We start from the raw sequence: 17,617 nt of genomic DNA on the forward strand, positions 1-17,617 counted from the left end.
TTTTGGTTCAAGGAAATCTCCTGTAAAAGGAGATGTTTTCAAGTTCAATAACAACAAAATGTGCTAACCATATTGATTGTGGTTAATATTTTTGCTGTACTTGAGCTACATTACCAAAACCAAGCTCAATAACACCACTAGATCGCAAGAAACTGCAAAGCAGATAAGCCATCCTTGTCTTCTTGGTCTTAAATTTTTGCAAAACATCTTTTCATTATAGAGAAACTGGGAGATAAGGTTGCAGTGGGAGGGACTGGTCATGGAAAAATAGGAACTTTAATAATATAATTATAACCTTGACGAAATGGCTCACACAGAGGGTTTTTATTAACATATAGCAATTTGTAATTAGTGTTGGCTTTATGATCAGTGTAATATCACATGATCATATGATCTGTGCATTTCTTTTTATCTTATTTCATGTGTTCTTGCTTAGCTCCTAAAACAGAGGATCTGTTGTATTAGTGCTTCATTATGGGCTTCTTTGGACTCCATGCATGCATCATGTGAATGTCACAAGCAAGCATCACATGGAGTTCTGTTTACATAGAGTGCATTGATGACTGCGCTTTTTTCCAGGCCCAGATTGTCCCTAAAATCAATTCCTGAGATTCTGCACTTTTCTTTGGCTTGAAATCTGAAGTTGTTTCTTTTTATACTTCAGCAAAGGATCAAGAAGGACGTGCGTCTTTCAGTGTAGTTCTTATGTATAGGGCCACCAATTACATTTGCACTCTGATATTCCCTCACCAGTTTGATGCAGCAGCGCTATTGGACGATGAATTAATTGGCCGTTCCTTAAATCAGTGTTTGACTTCGGTCACGGTGGTTGCTCCACATGGTTCTTGTTTCTAGCAGCCCATCTATCTTCAAACCCTTTATTTGGAGTGAAAATGACAGCCAGGACTCACTGCTCCTTTTATCCATTCTTATTCTTCCGCAGTTGTCTTCTCACTGTTGAGCTCACTTAGTTGAATACCAGGGAGAAAATAAAAAAGAGTGGAAATTGCTGCTGGAGACCTTTGCCTGCAGGCTTCTTGTGTCTTTATCTTTTATTCTAGACAGACAGTACTTCTGTAGTGCAACTGTGTTTTCATGCCCATGTGCCTGGATAGTCAATCTTCCTGTGTGCCTTGTTATTTTAAACAGCTGTTGTATAAATATTCATGTTTTGGAGTTTGCACAAATATTCCTGGAATGGTTTTAGGCAATAACAATAATCTGTGTAATCTCTGGTGTTTACTTATCATTATTCAAATTCCGATGATACACACGCCTTAATTAAGCTGTAAAGTAACAAGTTGTTGCTGCACTGTGTGATTCCAGGGAAAACCTGTAGGGACTCCAGACTCCGGGGCCTTCTTCCGTGTCTTGTCTGAACATGGAGTCTCTTCAATGTTCACAGCGCCCACTGCTATGCGTGCTATCCGCCAGCAGGACCCCCAAGCTACAATTGGAAAAAAATATCCACTGACCAGGTACAGAGCAACAAAATAAATGTTTTTGAATCAGTGGGGATTGGTGCTAAAGCAACAAATGGATGGATATGGAATTGAGATAAAATTCCTTTCTTCCTTCTTATGTGAGAATTTATTGTTTCTCTCATGTGTATTTGCAAAACAAAGCAAAGCAGCGTAGCGATGTTACTGCGTGACTGCAGTTATTTCTGACATGTTATACACCGTCTGATACAAAAGACTGTATGCCGAAGATGGTAGTAGGTTTTTATGGACTCATTTTGAAAATTTAAAGTTTTTTTTGGTTGTTTGTTTTTGAGACATAGCGATCATATCCAGGTACTCCGGCACAATCGAAAGACATGGTTAGGTTGACTGGCAGGACTAAATTGGGGAGAGGCGAGAATGTGAGAGGGAAAGACTGTCAGTACATATCTAGTCCTGCAACAGACCGGCGACCTGTCCGGGCTGTACTTGCCTTTTGTCCCATGACCTATAATAGCTCTTTGAGGACCTGCAGTTTGCAACATTTCTCAGTTGGTGTAATTTCACAGGATGTGAAACGCTGTGAAATAACCATGTTACAGCAAGCAAATGAGAAAAACCTCATTTAATCCAATGAAGGTAATTTCACAAAACGAAATGGCCTAAAAAGGTTAATAAATGCACTAAAGGAAGAGTTAAGTTGAATGTGAAGAGCTCAATAACTTTTCAGCCTTGGAGGTTTCAACTTGATTGTGATTGTAGTTATTTTTCATTTTCAACCCTAATGTTGATCCAAAACCTTAAGCCTAAGAACCCCATGCAAAGGTTTTTGGGGATTCTTTCTTTTAGCGTAGCCTCAGCCTGTAAGACTATGATCTTTGCCCTTATTATGATGGCTACATGGACTGAAACTGAGAGATAATTGCATATTATCTTGGGACTCTGACGAACCTGCTGGGTGAGAGAACAGCAGCTATATCCATCAGCTGTCAGTGGCAGAGGACTTTGAAACGCCAGGAGTGACTTGTTAAAGCACCTCATGGCTGACGGTTGTCCACGCAGCCTCTCGTTAGTCTCTGGCCATCTGCTGATGCACAGCCCTCTCCCACCTCTGTTGCTCACAGTCTGTACCCTCAACTCGACCCGCTCGAGTGTTAATCACGATAGATAACAAGCAACAGCATCTCACTGACTGCAGCCCACCTGTGTTAAATCACTCTGCGTGATCAGGTGAAGGTCGTCTGTAGCTCCGAGTTAAAAACAAACATTTTTCATGGTATTAGTTTAACTTAAATGCTTCATGAGATTTTGTTAATTCTTTGGCACAGAGCGTAAAAATGTACGGGGGGTTTGTGTCAGTCTGTTCCGCAGTCTGAAAACGCCACTTAGCACACAATCATAAAGCAATTCTAAGTGGGAATGACCTATGGCCCTAGTGAATCATTCAGTAACTCTGGCATTGTGTGCTGAATCGACGATCTCCTGTTGTTCCCTGTGCTGAATGCATAGCACCTTTTTTAAAAGCTCTTTCTGCAGTCAGAGATGATTTTTCTGCTGTATTTTTTTTTTTGCTTCACATATTGTTGAAATCTCTCCTCTCAGCTGTGACCCTGCCACAATCAGTCATTTAGGCAACTGTTCCCGTGTACACTTCCTTGTTCTTAATGCATTTTTTCCCCTTGGCAGAAGCGCATTTGTAAAAGATTGCTGCAATTCCCGTTGGTTTTGAGCAAGACAATTTGCCATTATACACATGCTGCATTATAAAAGCAGCATTAAAACAGGGTTTCTTTGTGGTGCAGTCATTGTTCCAAAAAAGAGCTTTCATTCCAATCAAATCTGGCTTTTTGATGCTAATACAGTGAATTCAAAATGCTTTAAGTGTAGAAGGCTGTTAATCACAGTTTACGTGTCAGTTCAAATCTGTCTTGAGTGCTTAATTTGCTACACAAAAAGAAGGAAAGCTATTTTTTCACTTATCGTCAGTCATTATAAACACAATCCTGCATATAAACAGTCAGAATCTGTAGGGAAGATTTTTGATACCAAGATGATCTTTTGTAATCTGAGTAATGATCACAAAACATTTGAGGAAATCGCAGCTTCTTGAAATTTGTCAGCAGTTGTAAACAGTGTGCAGGCAGTCTTTAATCAGCTATCTGTTATTCATTATCTGGTTGTCTTGGCTCTACTAGAAGCCCTGAAATATTGGCTGCTGTCTCTGAAATCATTAAACTATAATCCATGAGTTCCCAGATTGATTTTTCTAGGCTTACATGCATATCATAATAGTCTGTGTATGTTGTCCCATCAAAATGCCTGTCTCGATGCCTGGGACGGGCTTTGTGATGTATTTTTTTGAGCCGTGTTGTTGTGGTTGAAATCTAATCATTTATTTCTGTTAGCTTAGTATTTATATTTGGCTTCATGTAGCTTGTGTTTTTTTTGTTTGTTCTTTTGGGTTCCTCATGTCCTTTTGTATTATGCTTCAGTCTGTTCTTTGAATTTTTATTCTAGTGTATTTTCAATGTAAGGTTCTGCTTTTATTCTGGTTTATTTATTTTCATCATTACTTCCAGCAAGGACGTCATATTTCTGGTAGCAATTGTGTGCCTGTATGTCATCACTGTGTCAGTAAATAAGATGGCTCGAAAAGTTTTGTTTTTAATGATTAAACTTTACGGGGGTGTAGAGTGAGGTCATGTTAACAATCTGTTAAAATTTGGCTTGCATTGACCAAAGTGTTCAAGGTCAACTTAATGATTTATTTGTTAAAATGGACAGAAAGCCATATAACTTGGAAACTAGGATTCTTGTCTTGTCTTTATTCTAGTAGAATAAAGATTAAGATTATGAAAGATTATTATGGCTCATTTTTTATTTTAAATTTATAGCAAATTATTTTTCTTTTTTTCTTTTTTTTCTTGTTTGTTTTTTGGGATCCTGCTCAACTTTTCAGTTCTTATATTTGAATTTGGATTTCTGTTATTATCTTCTTGTTATTCTCTTGTGACCTGATTTCTGTTTAGTTTGTCTTTTTAGAGAATAGTGCAGTTCTTCGTGTTTGGGGTTAGGATTGGTCTCCTTTATTTCCTGTTTCACTTTGTAGGTTTGTTCCATTTTAGTTTTACTTTCCAATTTCTGTGATTTCTTGCTTGTGTTCACCTGCTGTTCGTTGTGTGGGATTTAACCTCCTCATGTGTTCAAATTTGTGTCTGTGTATATAAATAGTCCTGTCATTGCATTGTTCAGAGTTATGTTGTACTAGTATGCTGTATATCTCTGGTCCAACAGTCCTCTTGTTTCTGTTTCATAGTACTTTTTGAATGTTTGGATTATTGTTGATCATACCTTCATGAATTCAAAGATTTTGGACTGGGTGTCTTTTGGGTTATCAGCAAAAAATGTTGATTTTATGCCTCCTGCATTGTGAACTCAGGTCCTTAAAAACAAACAATAATCATAATAGCAGATGATGAAAGCCCCGTCCTGTGAAATACAGAAGGATATGTCAGTGGTAACTTTAGGTTTAAATGTTTTTTAATGGAAGTAATAAAACCTTTCAGAAAACTCATGTAACTTTGTTACAAATGCATAGCTTCATGCCAGAGAAACCTCAAATACCCCTCGTACATCTGTGGATAATTGACTCTGAGATGCACAAGCACACCTCGTCAATGCGCTTGAGAAATATCATTTGTTACCATAGACGTGAAAAATGCATTGAAACTCTGTCTACAAGGGTGTCTGAAGCTGTAATGGCAGCAGCGCTCTCTATAAATGTAGTATGAAAAAAGGACCTGCCTCTTTGTCCCCAGTATCTTAACAGGAGAAAACTAAGTCATTGCTGAGAGCCTCACTGTCCAAAAGTGACAAAGTCCACTATCCATTGGATAGTGCTTTTTAGTACATAGTAAAATCTGGTGTTTTTTAAAGGTGGTAGTGTTTACAGTGTGTTTGTCTTTTATTAAAACAGATCAGTGGTTCCTAACATTTTTTTTTATCTAATGCTTCATCAAAACTTCATGTTCCAATGTGTTCAATTCAGCCAATTTTACATTTGATGTTGACTATTTTTCCTTTTAGGAATAATTTTAATTAACTATTTAATTCAGCCAATAGTTTAATTTGTTTACCTACTCTTTTGGCCAAAAATATTAAATAAAAAAAAAATACACCTGCTAACTGTGCTTTTAGCTATTAATTGGCTTTTTTTTTTACATACAGAACTTTAACTAGACATTTCAGGTGTTCTTTCAGTATATTTCTAACAATTTAATTTGTTAATTTTACATTGTTACCTAACAGTAACAGCTGCTCATCAGAGCTAAAGCTAATTATTTGTTTTTTGCTTTATTGGTTTTAACTATTGTGTATTAAATTTAGCTAACATTTTCTTTTGCTTATCTGTTATTTAGACCAACTCTTAACTGCTAGCCATACTTTTTTTTTTTTTTTTTTTTTAAGTTTTCAGATCGTTATTTCAGCTCTATTCCCAGGTGGTTAATTGAATTTGTTCATCCAATAGGCAGTATTGAATGACGAGACCATAACAAGAGGCCAAACTTGCAGTAGCAAATCGACAAACACTGCAAAAGCATAGAAAATATGAGGGGAAAGGGTTAAATAAAACACAACTGGAGTAGAAAAAAACGACTTCAGAGGGTTTAGTCTTGCCCAAGGATAATTCGACATACACAGGGATCGAACCAACCTTTTGATTAGCTGACAACCCACTTTACCTCCTGAGTCACCTGTTACCTATTTATTTATTTATTTATTTATTTTTAAAGATTTCTTGGATTTCTTATGACTGTCTATTAAACTTACCTGTGTTTGTCCATTAATATTATCTAACTTCTAAACCTCCTCATGTCTATTTGCTTCTACAATTAAATTTCAGCTTTCATTATTTTAGATTGATACTTAAGCAGTACTATCATAGGGCAGTTCAAATTTATTTATATAACACCGAATCAGAACTACAGTCACGTAGTGTAATAGCTCAGGGTCACCTGCCTTAATGCTCAGCTTTCAGTTTAATTATAACATGATGCAGATACACTGCTGCATTGTTCAGTTGCAGCTCTGCACGTTAACATGTTCACAAAACAGAACACACACTTCAGGTGTATTTTCCTTTGATTAACTGTTTCTCATATCACATAATAAGCTTGGAGCATATTTGCGCTTTGTAAACTAAAACTCAACCTTGACAACAAAGAATGTTTCCTACTCTGTCTGCTTCAGGGTCAAACTGTATTGTAGCCTTATCTTTACAAAATAGCCAAGATAAATAGCTGTTGATGCCCTTAAGAGGGTCAACTTACCACTCAGAGCATGCATTCAGTGGCTACTTCATCAGGTACAACTCCTTGAGTGCAACCCCCCCCCCCCCCCCCAACTAAATGGTAAGTCTTATAACTTCAATAAATTATTCAAATGAACAGGCAACACAATATTGTGTCATTATAAATCAATTCAGAAGCCTGCTTCATAGTTTGGATTGACAAATTAGAGCACTTTCAATCCTGAATCTATGGGGCAGTTTTGTGAAACTAAAGATGGTAGCTTTCCCACTCCTACCACTGAAGAGCCAATCACTATCCTAACATAGAAACATACATGGATTGGATATTTCAGTAGGTACACCTATTCAAATTGTCGTTCATGCAAATAACTAATTAGCCATTAACATGGGAGCAATTCATTGGGTTTAGGAATGTACGCATGATCAAGGCGACCTGCTGAAGATCAAACCAGACGTCAAAATGGGAAACAAAGGCGATATAAGTGACTTTGAACATGTCATGGTTATTAGTGCCAGATGGGTGAAAAAGTATTTTAGAAACCACTGACCTACTGGGATTTCCCCTCACAAATATGTCTAGGGTTTACTGAGACTGGTCTGGAAAAGAGAAAATATCCAGTGAGCAAGAGTTCTCTGGGTGAAAACGCCTTTTTGATGCCAGAGGAGAAGGGCCAGGCTTCTTTGAAGTGTTAGGTAGTCAACTCGACACAGCTAAGGTATGGAGAAGATAAACCTTAAAGCAAATGGGCTAGAAGTGGAAGAGTACACCAGGGACACAGTTTTGGCATCATGAAAGCATGGATCCATCCAACCATCCTTCTATCCATCCTTCCATCCATTCATCCTTCCATCTATCCGTCCTTCCTTCCTTGTATGAACAGTTCAGGTGGGATATATTCTTGGCACTCTGAGCCCTTAGTACCCATTAAGCATAGTTTAAACACCACAACCATGCTGACTATGTCTATCCCTTTATGATCACAGCTTACACCATATCCCAAAATTCAGCGCATCTCAAACAGTATTTTGAACCAGACAATGATTTCACCGTACTCAAACGACCTCCGCAGTGACCTTATCTCACTCCAATAGAGCACATTTGGGATGCGGCGAAACAGCAGATTTGGATCATGCATGTACAGAAATCTGCAGCAACTGTGTGATGGTGTCGTGTCAAGATTTTATATTTGTAATCGCTCAGTGGGAGAGGAAATGATAGTCGCAAAATGCAGAAACACAAAATAAACTGGAAATGTGTTTTTTTTTTTTTTTTTTTTTTTTCAGTGTTGTTTTAAACACCAGTGGTTGTCCAGAATTTCACAACTGGTACAATTTTACTGAAAACATAACGCAGATGGTTAGATTAACTCAAACTGAGGTCTAAAACGGTTTCTTTGCTGCTTTGGCAACAGCTAAATCATCACCCTCCCACCACAGTCTCCGAGGTCACATCGTCTGCTTTAATCTGTTAACTCCTCAAAGAAAACTTGAATACCACCTTTGAATTGAATAGCGAGACATGTGGTGGTGGGAATAGACTTGCTTTCAGCTAGAACATAAGGCCCCTACAGGGACAGTCTAATTATTCACTTATTTCATGTAATTTAGCTCAAGTCCTGTGCACAAAAAATCTGACTGCTGAAGGATGGTTTGATGATTGTTAAGTCCCGTGGCTTGATCCTTGACATATTTGATATTTTCTATTTGTTTAAGCCCTATTTTAAGCTATTCATCCTCAGCATGATATTATGACTCAATGAACTTGAGATCTGCATTTTTGATTGTTTATTTATTTTGTTTATTGCTGCATTGGTAGCAGTATTCTCATCCTTGTGTTATGGAGCAACATTATCATTTCTTTGAAGTGTTTCTGGCCACCTGGCAAACCTGTCTCCATTGACTCCACTAACTCCTGAGGGAAATATCTGGCTCTTTAGCTGCTAAAGGCTTCAACTAGGTTCGCCAGCTTGCTGCTAACTCTGTCTGTATGCTGCATTGTGCTGGGAAAGCGGCTGTCTGGTTGGGTTTTTTTTTAGGAGTTTTTCCCCCCTAAAAATCAGCTTCCTGTTGTAGCTGCAAATGCTACTAAGAGAAAAGAAATTGAGGAAAACTGTAAGGGTCCATAGATGGGTAATTCTTTCAAGGTTAATCACATCATAGATAGATGTGATCGCCCTAATGTTTTCGTATCGCCCTAATGTTTTCACTTACAGTTAATAGCTGCTTTAAAGTGCTCTTTTGGCACACACATAAGCAGTCAAAGTTAGTGTAGTGCTCCTGACAACATGACGTGATCTGATTTAATACATATCAGTGTAAAAGTTTACATCAATGCCAGAGTTCAGTTCAGTTTTATTTATGTAGCTCCAAATCAAAACGACATCGACACACTTTATATTATAAGTTAAAGACCGCACAATAATACAGAGAAAATAAGTGTTAGTCAAAAAGAAGCTCTATTACAGGTGGTAATAAATACAAAAAGTCAGCAGTCATTGAAGAGGTAGAGTAGTGATCACTACACTACCTCTTCAATGACTGCTGTGCCTAAAATGTAGCCTAGGGTTGGTGGGTTGTTCTTAAAAGCTTTTAGCGACCAGGTAACAACGCTTTGAAAATAAATATGAGCAGCCATCAGGAGGAGTGGATAACAGGGGAGAAATAAGAGAGACTGAAGATAGAAACTGTAGTGTTTGGGTTCACTAGCAGGGCATGAACTCGGGGAGTATCAGTTATCCAAAAAAAGTAGCAGAATTCTGAAGATGAACAAGAAGGGTCTAAGGGCAGGTTGGATTTGAAGGAGTTTATTGGTTTTTTTTTAGGTACTTCATGATTAAGGGGCTCATCGCTGCTGTCTGTAAGATCATATTGAGGGCATGTGGTTTGGTGGGGAAAAGAGCAACTCAGAAGGACTGTAGGTAGGCTTCAGAGTTTCAGGGGAAGGAAAAAGTGGAATTCACTGTTGATGGCTTTGACATTTAAAGCATGAGGCTAATAACTCTGGGATTTGAGAAGATGCTGAAGATAAACAAGCTTTCACCTCCACTGTCCTGAAAAGAAGGAAAACTGTTGAAAAAGAATGGGTTTTGTCAGCAAAAGTGTCACGAACTATTCGCTTAAATGAGACCAATTAAGCTTGCTCTGATTTTCTGATTTACAATTAGGTAAATACGTTTTTGGGATGGATGTAATTTTGCCTCACACAATGAGGTTTGACTGAAGTTTAGAGTTACAGCTTTTATTCAGGGAGTTTAACAAAAGCATTGCGTTAACTGTTACGAGGAGGACATTAGCTATAATGGACTCTTTCAGATAGAGGAGGATGACCTGCACCAATACCCAGTGTAAGCTGATAATGCTGTATTTTGAACAACTGATTTTGGATATCTACTCTAGGAGTTAGGGTTGGTGTTTGCTATTTATACTTCGTCATTTGGTCTTTTCTTGAAGACCAAACGGCTGTGGATCAAAAGCCTCGTACTTAATTTAAAGCTGCTCTAAACGAAATAAAAGGCAAAAAAACAAACGAACATACCTTGAAAGTTGTACGCTCTCTTTCTGCAGCTTTTCCTCTCCTTTCTCATTTTTGTCACTAGATGAGGGATTTTAATTTTCTAAAAGCCAGTCATTTCTGACTTTTGACTTTTTGTGCCAGTCAAACCGCTTCAGAGGACCTTTGCTTAATCCATTGTTTGTGTTTACCTCCTTTACACTATATCCTTACATGCAGCTCATCGAATCTAGTCTGAAAAGATGTGTGATTTGCCAAAGAGCTTGGCTGTGCTGAAGCCTGTAAAACTGCTTCAGATGAGGTACAAGAGTCTTTCTCCGAACCTTTGATTTACACTAGGCTGAAAGTTTATAATGGATTTTTTTTGCCCACTCATTCCAAAAGCAGGTTGCCTATCTTGCCTTTATGAAAAGTGAAGTCAAATTCTGGAGTACTGAGAGAGATAGTCACTAATAGTTTCTAATTTGGGTTCTCACGGTTGATTTAACCCAGTGTTTTACCCTTGCAGCACCGTTGGCAATAAAGGAGTAAATTACATACAATTTTAATAACACATTGAAATGCACATAAATGACCAAATCAGTGAAGCGTACTCCATAACTGGGAGCTAGAATTTGTGTGTAGGCTGGAAAAGAGAAACCAGTAGGCAGTCATGATCACTAATGAGAAATTAATAGGCCTCAGCTTTGTCAAGTTAGGACTTGGACTTTTTAAAAAAAATTAAAGATATTTGCTGTACAATTATTCCACCATGGAAAAAGAACACTGAAGAAATCGTTAAAAGCCCAAATTACCATAGCGTTCAGGCCCATGATGAGTCTGTGTAAATGTCTAACACACTCACCACTGCTGTACATGTAGTAGTCCAACTTTAAAGTCTTGAGACGTCTATGGTTTGGGCATTGAACATCGATTTTGATTTATTCCGACTGTTCCTCTGAGGGAGTGAATATGCCTTGCTTCCTTAAGGTGATTGACAGATGTGTTCTGTGTCCCCGCAGGTTGAGGTCATTATTCGTGGCAGGAGAGCGATGTGATGTGGAGACCCTGCAATGGGCAAAAAGGAACTTTGGAGTTCCTGTTCTGGATCACTGGTGGCAAACTGGTAGGAAGAATTTTACTTTCTAAAGACGGAAGCAAAAGAAAGCAAGAGATTTGAATTGGGGAAGGATATCTTCGTGACAGACTGGATATAAACTGAACTGGGGAAGCTTCTTGCTAAATAATCTTGTTCCATGCATTCCCTTTAGGCCAAGGTTTCATGTTGAACAGAAGCCGGAAAACTGAAATAGCTGGCTCATTCTTAAACATCCCTCACTGAGCTGTGCAGCAACCCTTTTATTTCTTGGGCCTGTATCATCACAGGACGGCCAGGCTGGCATACAAAAGTTAACTTCATAGACTTAATACCCCTGTTTTTTTTGTTTTTTTCTTCTTTTGTGGTTGATGTCAAAATTGTTAAAACATTTATCTTTTACCATATGCTCTGAGTGAACTGCAGTTTTAATTATGCCATTATATGAAGTTAAGAAGCACTTTTTTCTTAAAATTTAGGGACAAAGTCCTTTTGATATGGAAAGGATTTCAAAGACTTGAAGTTCTTTATTAGCATGAACTCCATGAGATGATGTAATTTAACTTGATCTTTAAGAATCAGCCATTCTTTAACCTTATCTGCTTGAGATGACTATAAATGTGAGCTTTCCTATATTTTATTAGCACCTTGACATTAACTTGACCTCGAGCAAAGGGCTACTCCAGAAAATCACTATTCCCCAAAATGCCTGCTGACATAATTTAGCACATTTTTATCACACTTTCCTCTGTGATTAATCCTTTGTACGGTTAGTATCACAGTTTGGGGGATTAGACCCTCTCTGATGGGGGAACTGTAGCACTTTAAGCTTGAAATTCAAGCTTTTCTGGGAACCCATCATCACTCTAGTGATATGGCATCATACACAGCAAAGGGATTTATAGACATGATAGTCAGATAAATGGCTTGGAGGGTTAAGAGAGAAGTCAAAAAATGTCATTGTTGCATTTATTATTGTATTTTTAACATATTCAAAGTGAATCAGATAACATATGACAGTTGTGCCCATTTTATCATATGTATTTACCAAGGCTGAGTTCATTACTTGCTATAATAGTTGTCATTCTGATGGGACTATAGATTTTCTTTTCTCAAGTGGTCACATTGCCAAGCAGCACTGACACAAGAAGCTTGGCTGGTGTGTCCTTATAACTTATTTTACTTTGCAATGATATGTAGGGTGCCCAGATATCCCTCTTTAAATGAGACTGCACAGCAGTTATATCCCCCCCCTCCCGTCCCACATCTTAAGACAACGTTCCACATTTTGACTGGCCCTGGAGGGCATGTACTTTTCTTAAAGTCCGTTTTTTACCATTGCATTTGAAGGGAAGTCTATTTATTCTAGTCAAACAGTGGTTAGCCTATTCGGTGCTATGTCCTGTGAAAGCCACAAATCACAAGTTAAAGTTACAGATTTTGTTGAATATGATTGGTTATTCACGCATGAGAAAATATTGTGTGAAGTGACACAGTATATGCATGTCAAACTTGGCTAAAAATTGTTCAAATAGGCTTACTTTGCTGAGCTACTTTTTCGCTGAAACTGTTACACTGTTACCAGGCATAACAGCAGCTGAAATAACAGTGAATTTATAAGAGAAAATGGGACTATAAGAACAAATGTCAGCTTATTTTCTTATTTTACTTGCTGAGGGAGAAAGTTAGAAAAGCTAAACTCAAATATAGTATATTTGACTACCTCCAAGCCTTGTTAATACATCCTACTTTGTTCTACAAATACTGTTTGTCTCACATTTAACTTGTTGGGATGTGTTGTGGTCACCATACCCATCTGGGATCCTGAGATGTGAGGACTGATCTATGCATTTAATGAAGAGATAAAGAGGAAGGAAAAGAATCAGGGGGACGGTGTCCATCTGTTCAGGGGTGTAAATTCAAATTGCTTTTTAGCTGAAGCATGCTTTGAGTTAGACAGCTTAATGCTGAGTCTTTCTGTTTGTTGGTGCACACTTTATAATAATACATATACATAAAACAAGATTTAACTGATCGTATTGATTTTTCATTTAAACATGAATGTAGGAATTTGTGGTTAGTCAGCCCTGGTGCAAAGGGCTTTTCACCTGGGTCTATCTGAAAATTTCCATTTTCATAGTCAGTTACATTGCCGCTTTGTACTTTGGATTAATGGTCTCCCCAGAAAGGTGAATTCTGATCATCATTTTTTAAAAGCGTCATATGTCCTTTAACTTCCTGGGTGGAGTTTGTGGTTTTTGAAAGAGAGCACAGGCTTCCTTTCTTCATCTTCCAGTTAACCTGTGGCACACCATGACTGTTGTTATTCAGGGGAGTAAGATATGTAATTGAACTCTTGAGTTCTAGCTGTCACTGCACTGTTTCTTTTGTATTGAGTCTTCAATGAGAAAGACCTTATTAGCTTTTTGAGTGGGAGGCTTGAATCCACGCAGCATGCTAATGTCATGTCCTCCATCACACCCATAGTTTCATTTCTTTAGTTCTCTTGAACTAATGAACTATGATAAATATCGTCAGCCACAGTGACAGAACACAATTATTATTATGCCGCTTTGTTTTTTAATATCTTGTCAGCACAGATGGGGGATCGATGTTGGAGAAGATGACATCCCTGTGTTAAATATGGAATCAATACTGTGGCTGAACTGTGGGGAAACCATTGACCTTCAGCGTTGGTACATGCAGGGCACTCCAATCTAAGAACAGATTAGCCTGCTTGGTTGATTGTGTTGTCCAGCATGAATTGAAATATAAAGAGCTTTACATTTTGTGTCATAGAATTGTGAGCTATTAAACTGAGGTCATGGGAGTTTCTCCAACTACTCAGCATGTTTTTGGGACTTGGAAAAGGCACATTTGTTCTTGGGGTTTCCTAATGGGGGGTACATTAAACGTTTAAGATATCAGGCCTTTTGCTGTTGTTTTTTGTTTCCATAATTACAATGATATGGATTCAGTAGTGGTCTATTATGATGAAGAGACCAAAAGATCATAAGGGTTCATGGGCTAACCCATAGTGATGGAATGAGAAGTGCAGTTAGTCAGTGTCTTTTGACTGGGAGGTCTGAGTACGTCTGCTTAAACTGCTGCCACTGTGCCCAAGATCAGAATAGATTCCACAAATTGTAGTTTGAGTCCATATTGTTGAATTTTGGTATGCCCACATTTCAAAACCTTTTGAACACCCCCAGAATAGCTGTTCCTTTCCAAAAACCAGTCGTGTCTTGCCAGAAGAATTTTGAGCCTTTACACACCTCTCCTCACAACAAACTTTCCAGGTAATTCAGCCTGTGCTGGCTATGGGTAACTGGTGAATAAAGAGTAGAACAACATCTTGCCTAAAGGCAAAAGCAACTTTAGGATTTAAGTAATGAAAGCCTTGGCTGGGAATCCACAGTATGTCTGTTTAATAATGTAGTGAAGCTTTGTGCATCACATAAAGATATATTTACATTATTTAAAACATTCTATATACAAACAGTGCATTGCTTGCCAAACCTCACCCTGTAAATTTTGTTTACCACCGTGATTGATTGTCTGCAATTTAAGATAACCTTTAGGGGCACCTTTGCTTTTGTTAGGCAGAGGAGCATTCAAATATGCCTGTATTTTTTGTCTCAGTACAGATAGCGTGCTTGATTTGGGGAGGCAGCCTGCATTCAGTCTAGACTGGGTTTAATGATGGGTACTCTCTTGGGTGGTGACCTTCCGATCCCTGGGCAACAGTTTCATATATTGTCGGTTATTGATTAGCACAAGAGCTGCATCGGTACTGGATCCCTTCTCTATGGTATTTCTGTTCTTAGTTTAAACACTCATAGACTCACATTTTTGTTGCATAAAGCTTTGCATGAGCATTTATTGTTCATATCGCCAGTGTGGGAGTTGAAGGGTAACGAAGAAGTAGCAGTAATCCACTGCCAAACACAAGCATGATGCTCACGAGCATTCTGCTGTCATCTTATGTAGCTGCTTTCCCTTTTATTTGTATATTAGAACCTATTGCTTTCCACCTATAGGTCCATCTCTGACTGGCAGTGCAGAGTGTTGAACCAAAACAAACACCCACTATCAAATATGTGTTGTGCAGAGCTGTTGATTTCCATCTTCCTCTCTGTAGCCTTAGTGCTTGAGAGACAGCATTGCATTCCACTTGAACATAAAGGGTGTTTGTATCAGTCAAGTTTAAATCCCACTTCCTTTTCTCTCCCTCACACACACATGCACGCACCAAAACAAAATCCTGTCACGCTCCGTGGCTATCCGAGCCAGGTGATTTATTGGGTTTGGAGAAAAACCTCTGGCGCCCTCTTGATTTCTGTCTAGATGTGTAAATCCCATTGGATTCTTCACCCCCTGCTAAACTCAATAACTGGCAGCTGGTGGCCAGCACTGCAATCCAAATGTGTTCTCCACTTTTTCACGGTAGAGTGGGTCACTCCCTGTCTCACCCTCTTTCTCTTTGTGTGCCAGGGACTGTTTGACTAGAAGCGTGTGGGTTAAAGAGACACTGCCATCACATACATATGCATTAAATCATCATAGTTTGTCATTTTGTCTTGAGGCTGCAGTTGATTTTTTTTTTTTTTTTTTTATCTGTCTGAGCTGAACACCTTTTCAGTTTTTATTTGAGCAGCAGTTGCTCTGAAGAAATTAAAACCAACAATTATATTAACACACTTGGGTATTGCATAGCCTGATACAACATATATAATGTAATCTATATACATATAATATAATTTAATATACAGTGGAACCCTGACTTACGAAATTAATTCGTTCCCAAAGGTTTTTCGTAAGTCGAAAACTTTCGTAAGTCGAAGCACCCATTGCGCGTTTTGAGTGAGGCGATGCTGAACGATAGGCTATAGGCTAATTGCTAACTAGAACAACAATACGTCATTCAAGTGGAAGAGCGAAGGGCAAGTACGGAAGCCAAGGGGTTGTCACATGATTCAGAAGGCATTCTGGGCATTGTAGGCTCAGCCAATCAGAGCCAGCGGATTTCGTTACTCGGGCATTTTGCCGTAACACGGGCAGAAATATTGACGTTCAGTGCCTTTTGTAACTTGAATTTTTCGTGAAACGGGGTATTCGTGAGTCGAGGTTCCACTGTACATGTATGTTTGTGCCCCCGAGTTGGTCTCCAACCAGAAATGAGCTGTACTGGCACCTCTTCCTTTCTTATGATAGTCTGGCTCATGCAAACAAAAGGTTTGAACAGAAGTGGGTTTGATATAATGTACTTGCATCCAGAGATGTGTGTCTGAGATGACCAAAGGGATGGCACTGGAAAGATAAGAGAAAACTGTCAGAGTCCAATCTGAAGCCTGAACTTTTTGTTCAACTTGAAATAATCCAAAAGTGTGTACAGTCATGTAAAACATTTCTCACAGGACTGAACAGTAATTTTCTGTATGACTTTATCCGCATCGTTCTTTGGCCTAATGTTGGTTTAGTTCATTGAGTTTGGCGTGTAATCATTTATGCACATCTCTCTTAAGGTCCTGCCACAGCATTTCAGTCAGGTTCAGGTCTGGACTTTCACTGGGCTATTGCAACACCTTTTTTTTCTTTTTCAGACATTCTGTTACAGATTTGCTAATCTGTTTGGGAACATTGTCTTGCTGCATGACCCAGTTTCTACCAAGCTTTAGCTGTGGGACAGATGGCCTCACATTAGATTCAGTCTTATGCAGAGGAGTTCATAGTTGACTCAATGACTCAAGGTGCCCAAGTGCTGTGGCTGTAAAACAATCCCAAATCATCATGCCTCCAGCATAGCACTTGAATGTTGCTATGATGTGCCTATGCTGATATGCTGTGTTTGGTTTCCTCCGACTGTGGTGCTGTGCACTAAGGCCAGACATCTCGACTTTTGCCTTGTCTGCCCAAAGGACCTTGTTCCAAAAATCACACACAAAGACATTTTTTAAGTCTTTTTCTAATTTTGAATTGTGTTAACACAGACCTGAATGCTCCAATCGAACAAACTTCCAACAGGTCTGCTTATGGAGTTGGTCACATTTGCTGATGATCAGTCAATCTTGCGTTTTTGATCAGCAGCTCCTGGTTTCTACTTGCTCTCATAATTTATGAGAAACTGGTAAGGGTTTCACATGACAGTGGTCATATGACAGAAAATTAGAAAAAGCATACTTGGCCCCTTTTAATTTTCTTGCTCAAATGAGCCTTGATTACATTGTAGCTGTTTGATTCTGTAATAATGGATATGGATTTGTGAACAGGTTTATTTT

The 17,617-nt window shown here is 38.6% G+C and overlaps 1 protein-coding gene across 2 annotated transcripts in view; it reads left to right on the forward strand.

The window, feature by feature from the left end:
- The window catches only part of acss3 (acyl-CoA synthetase short chain family member 3), a 66,993-nt gene that overhangs the window by 10,068 nt on the left and 39,308 nt on the right, over positions 1 to 17,617 (forward strand). For both annotated transcript variants that reach the window (XM_082511798.1, XM_082511799.1), the window contains exons 8-9: positions 1,327 to 1,478; positions 11,266 to 11,369. In XM_082511798.1, the coding sequence (XP_082367924.1) occupies positions 1,327 to 1,478; positions 11,266 to 11,369 (256 nt within the window). The remainder of the gene's footprint in view (positions 1 to 1,326; positions 1,479 to 11,265; positions 11,370 to 17,617) is intronic.

This window comes from Aulonocara stuartgranti, assembly GCF_965226115.1.
Source record: "Aulonocara stuartgranti genome assembly, chromosome: 17".
In the NCBI taxonomy this organism is placed as follows: Eukaryota; Metazoa; Chordata; class Actinopteri; order Cichliformes; family Cichlidae; genus Aulonocara; species Aulonocara stuartgranti.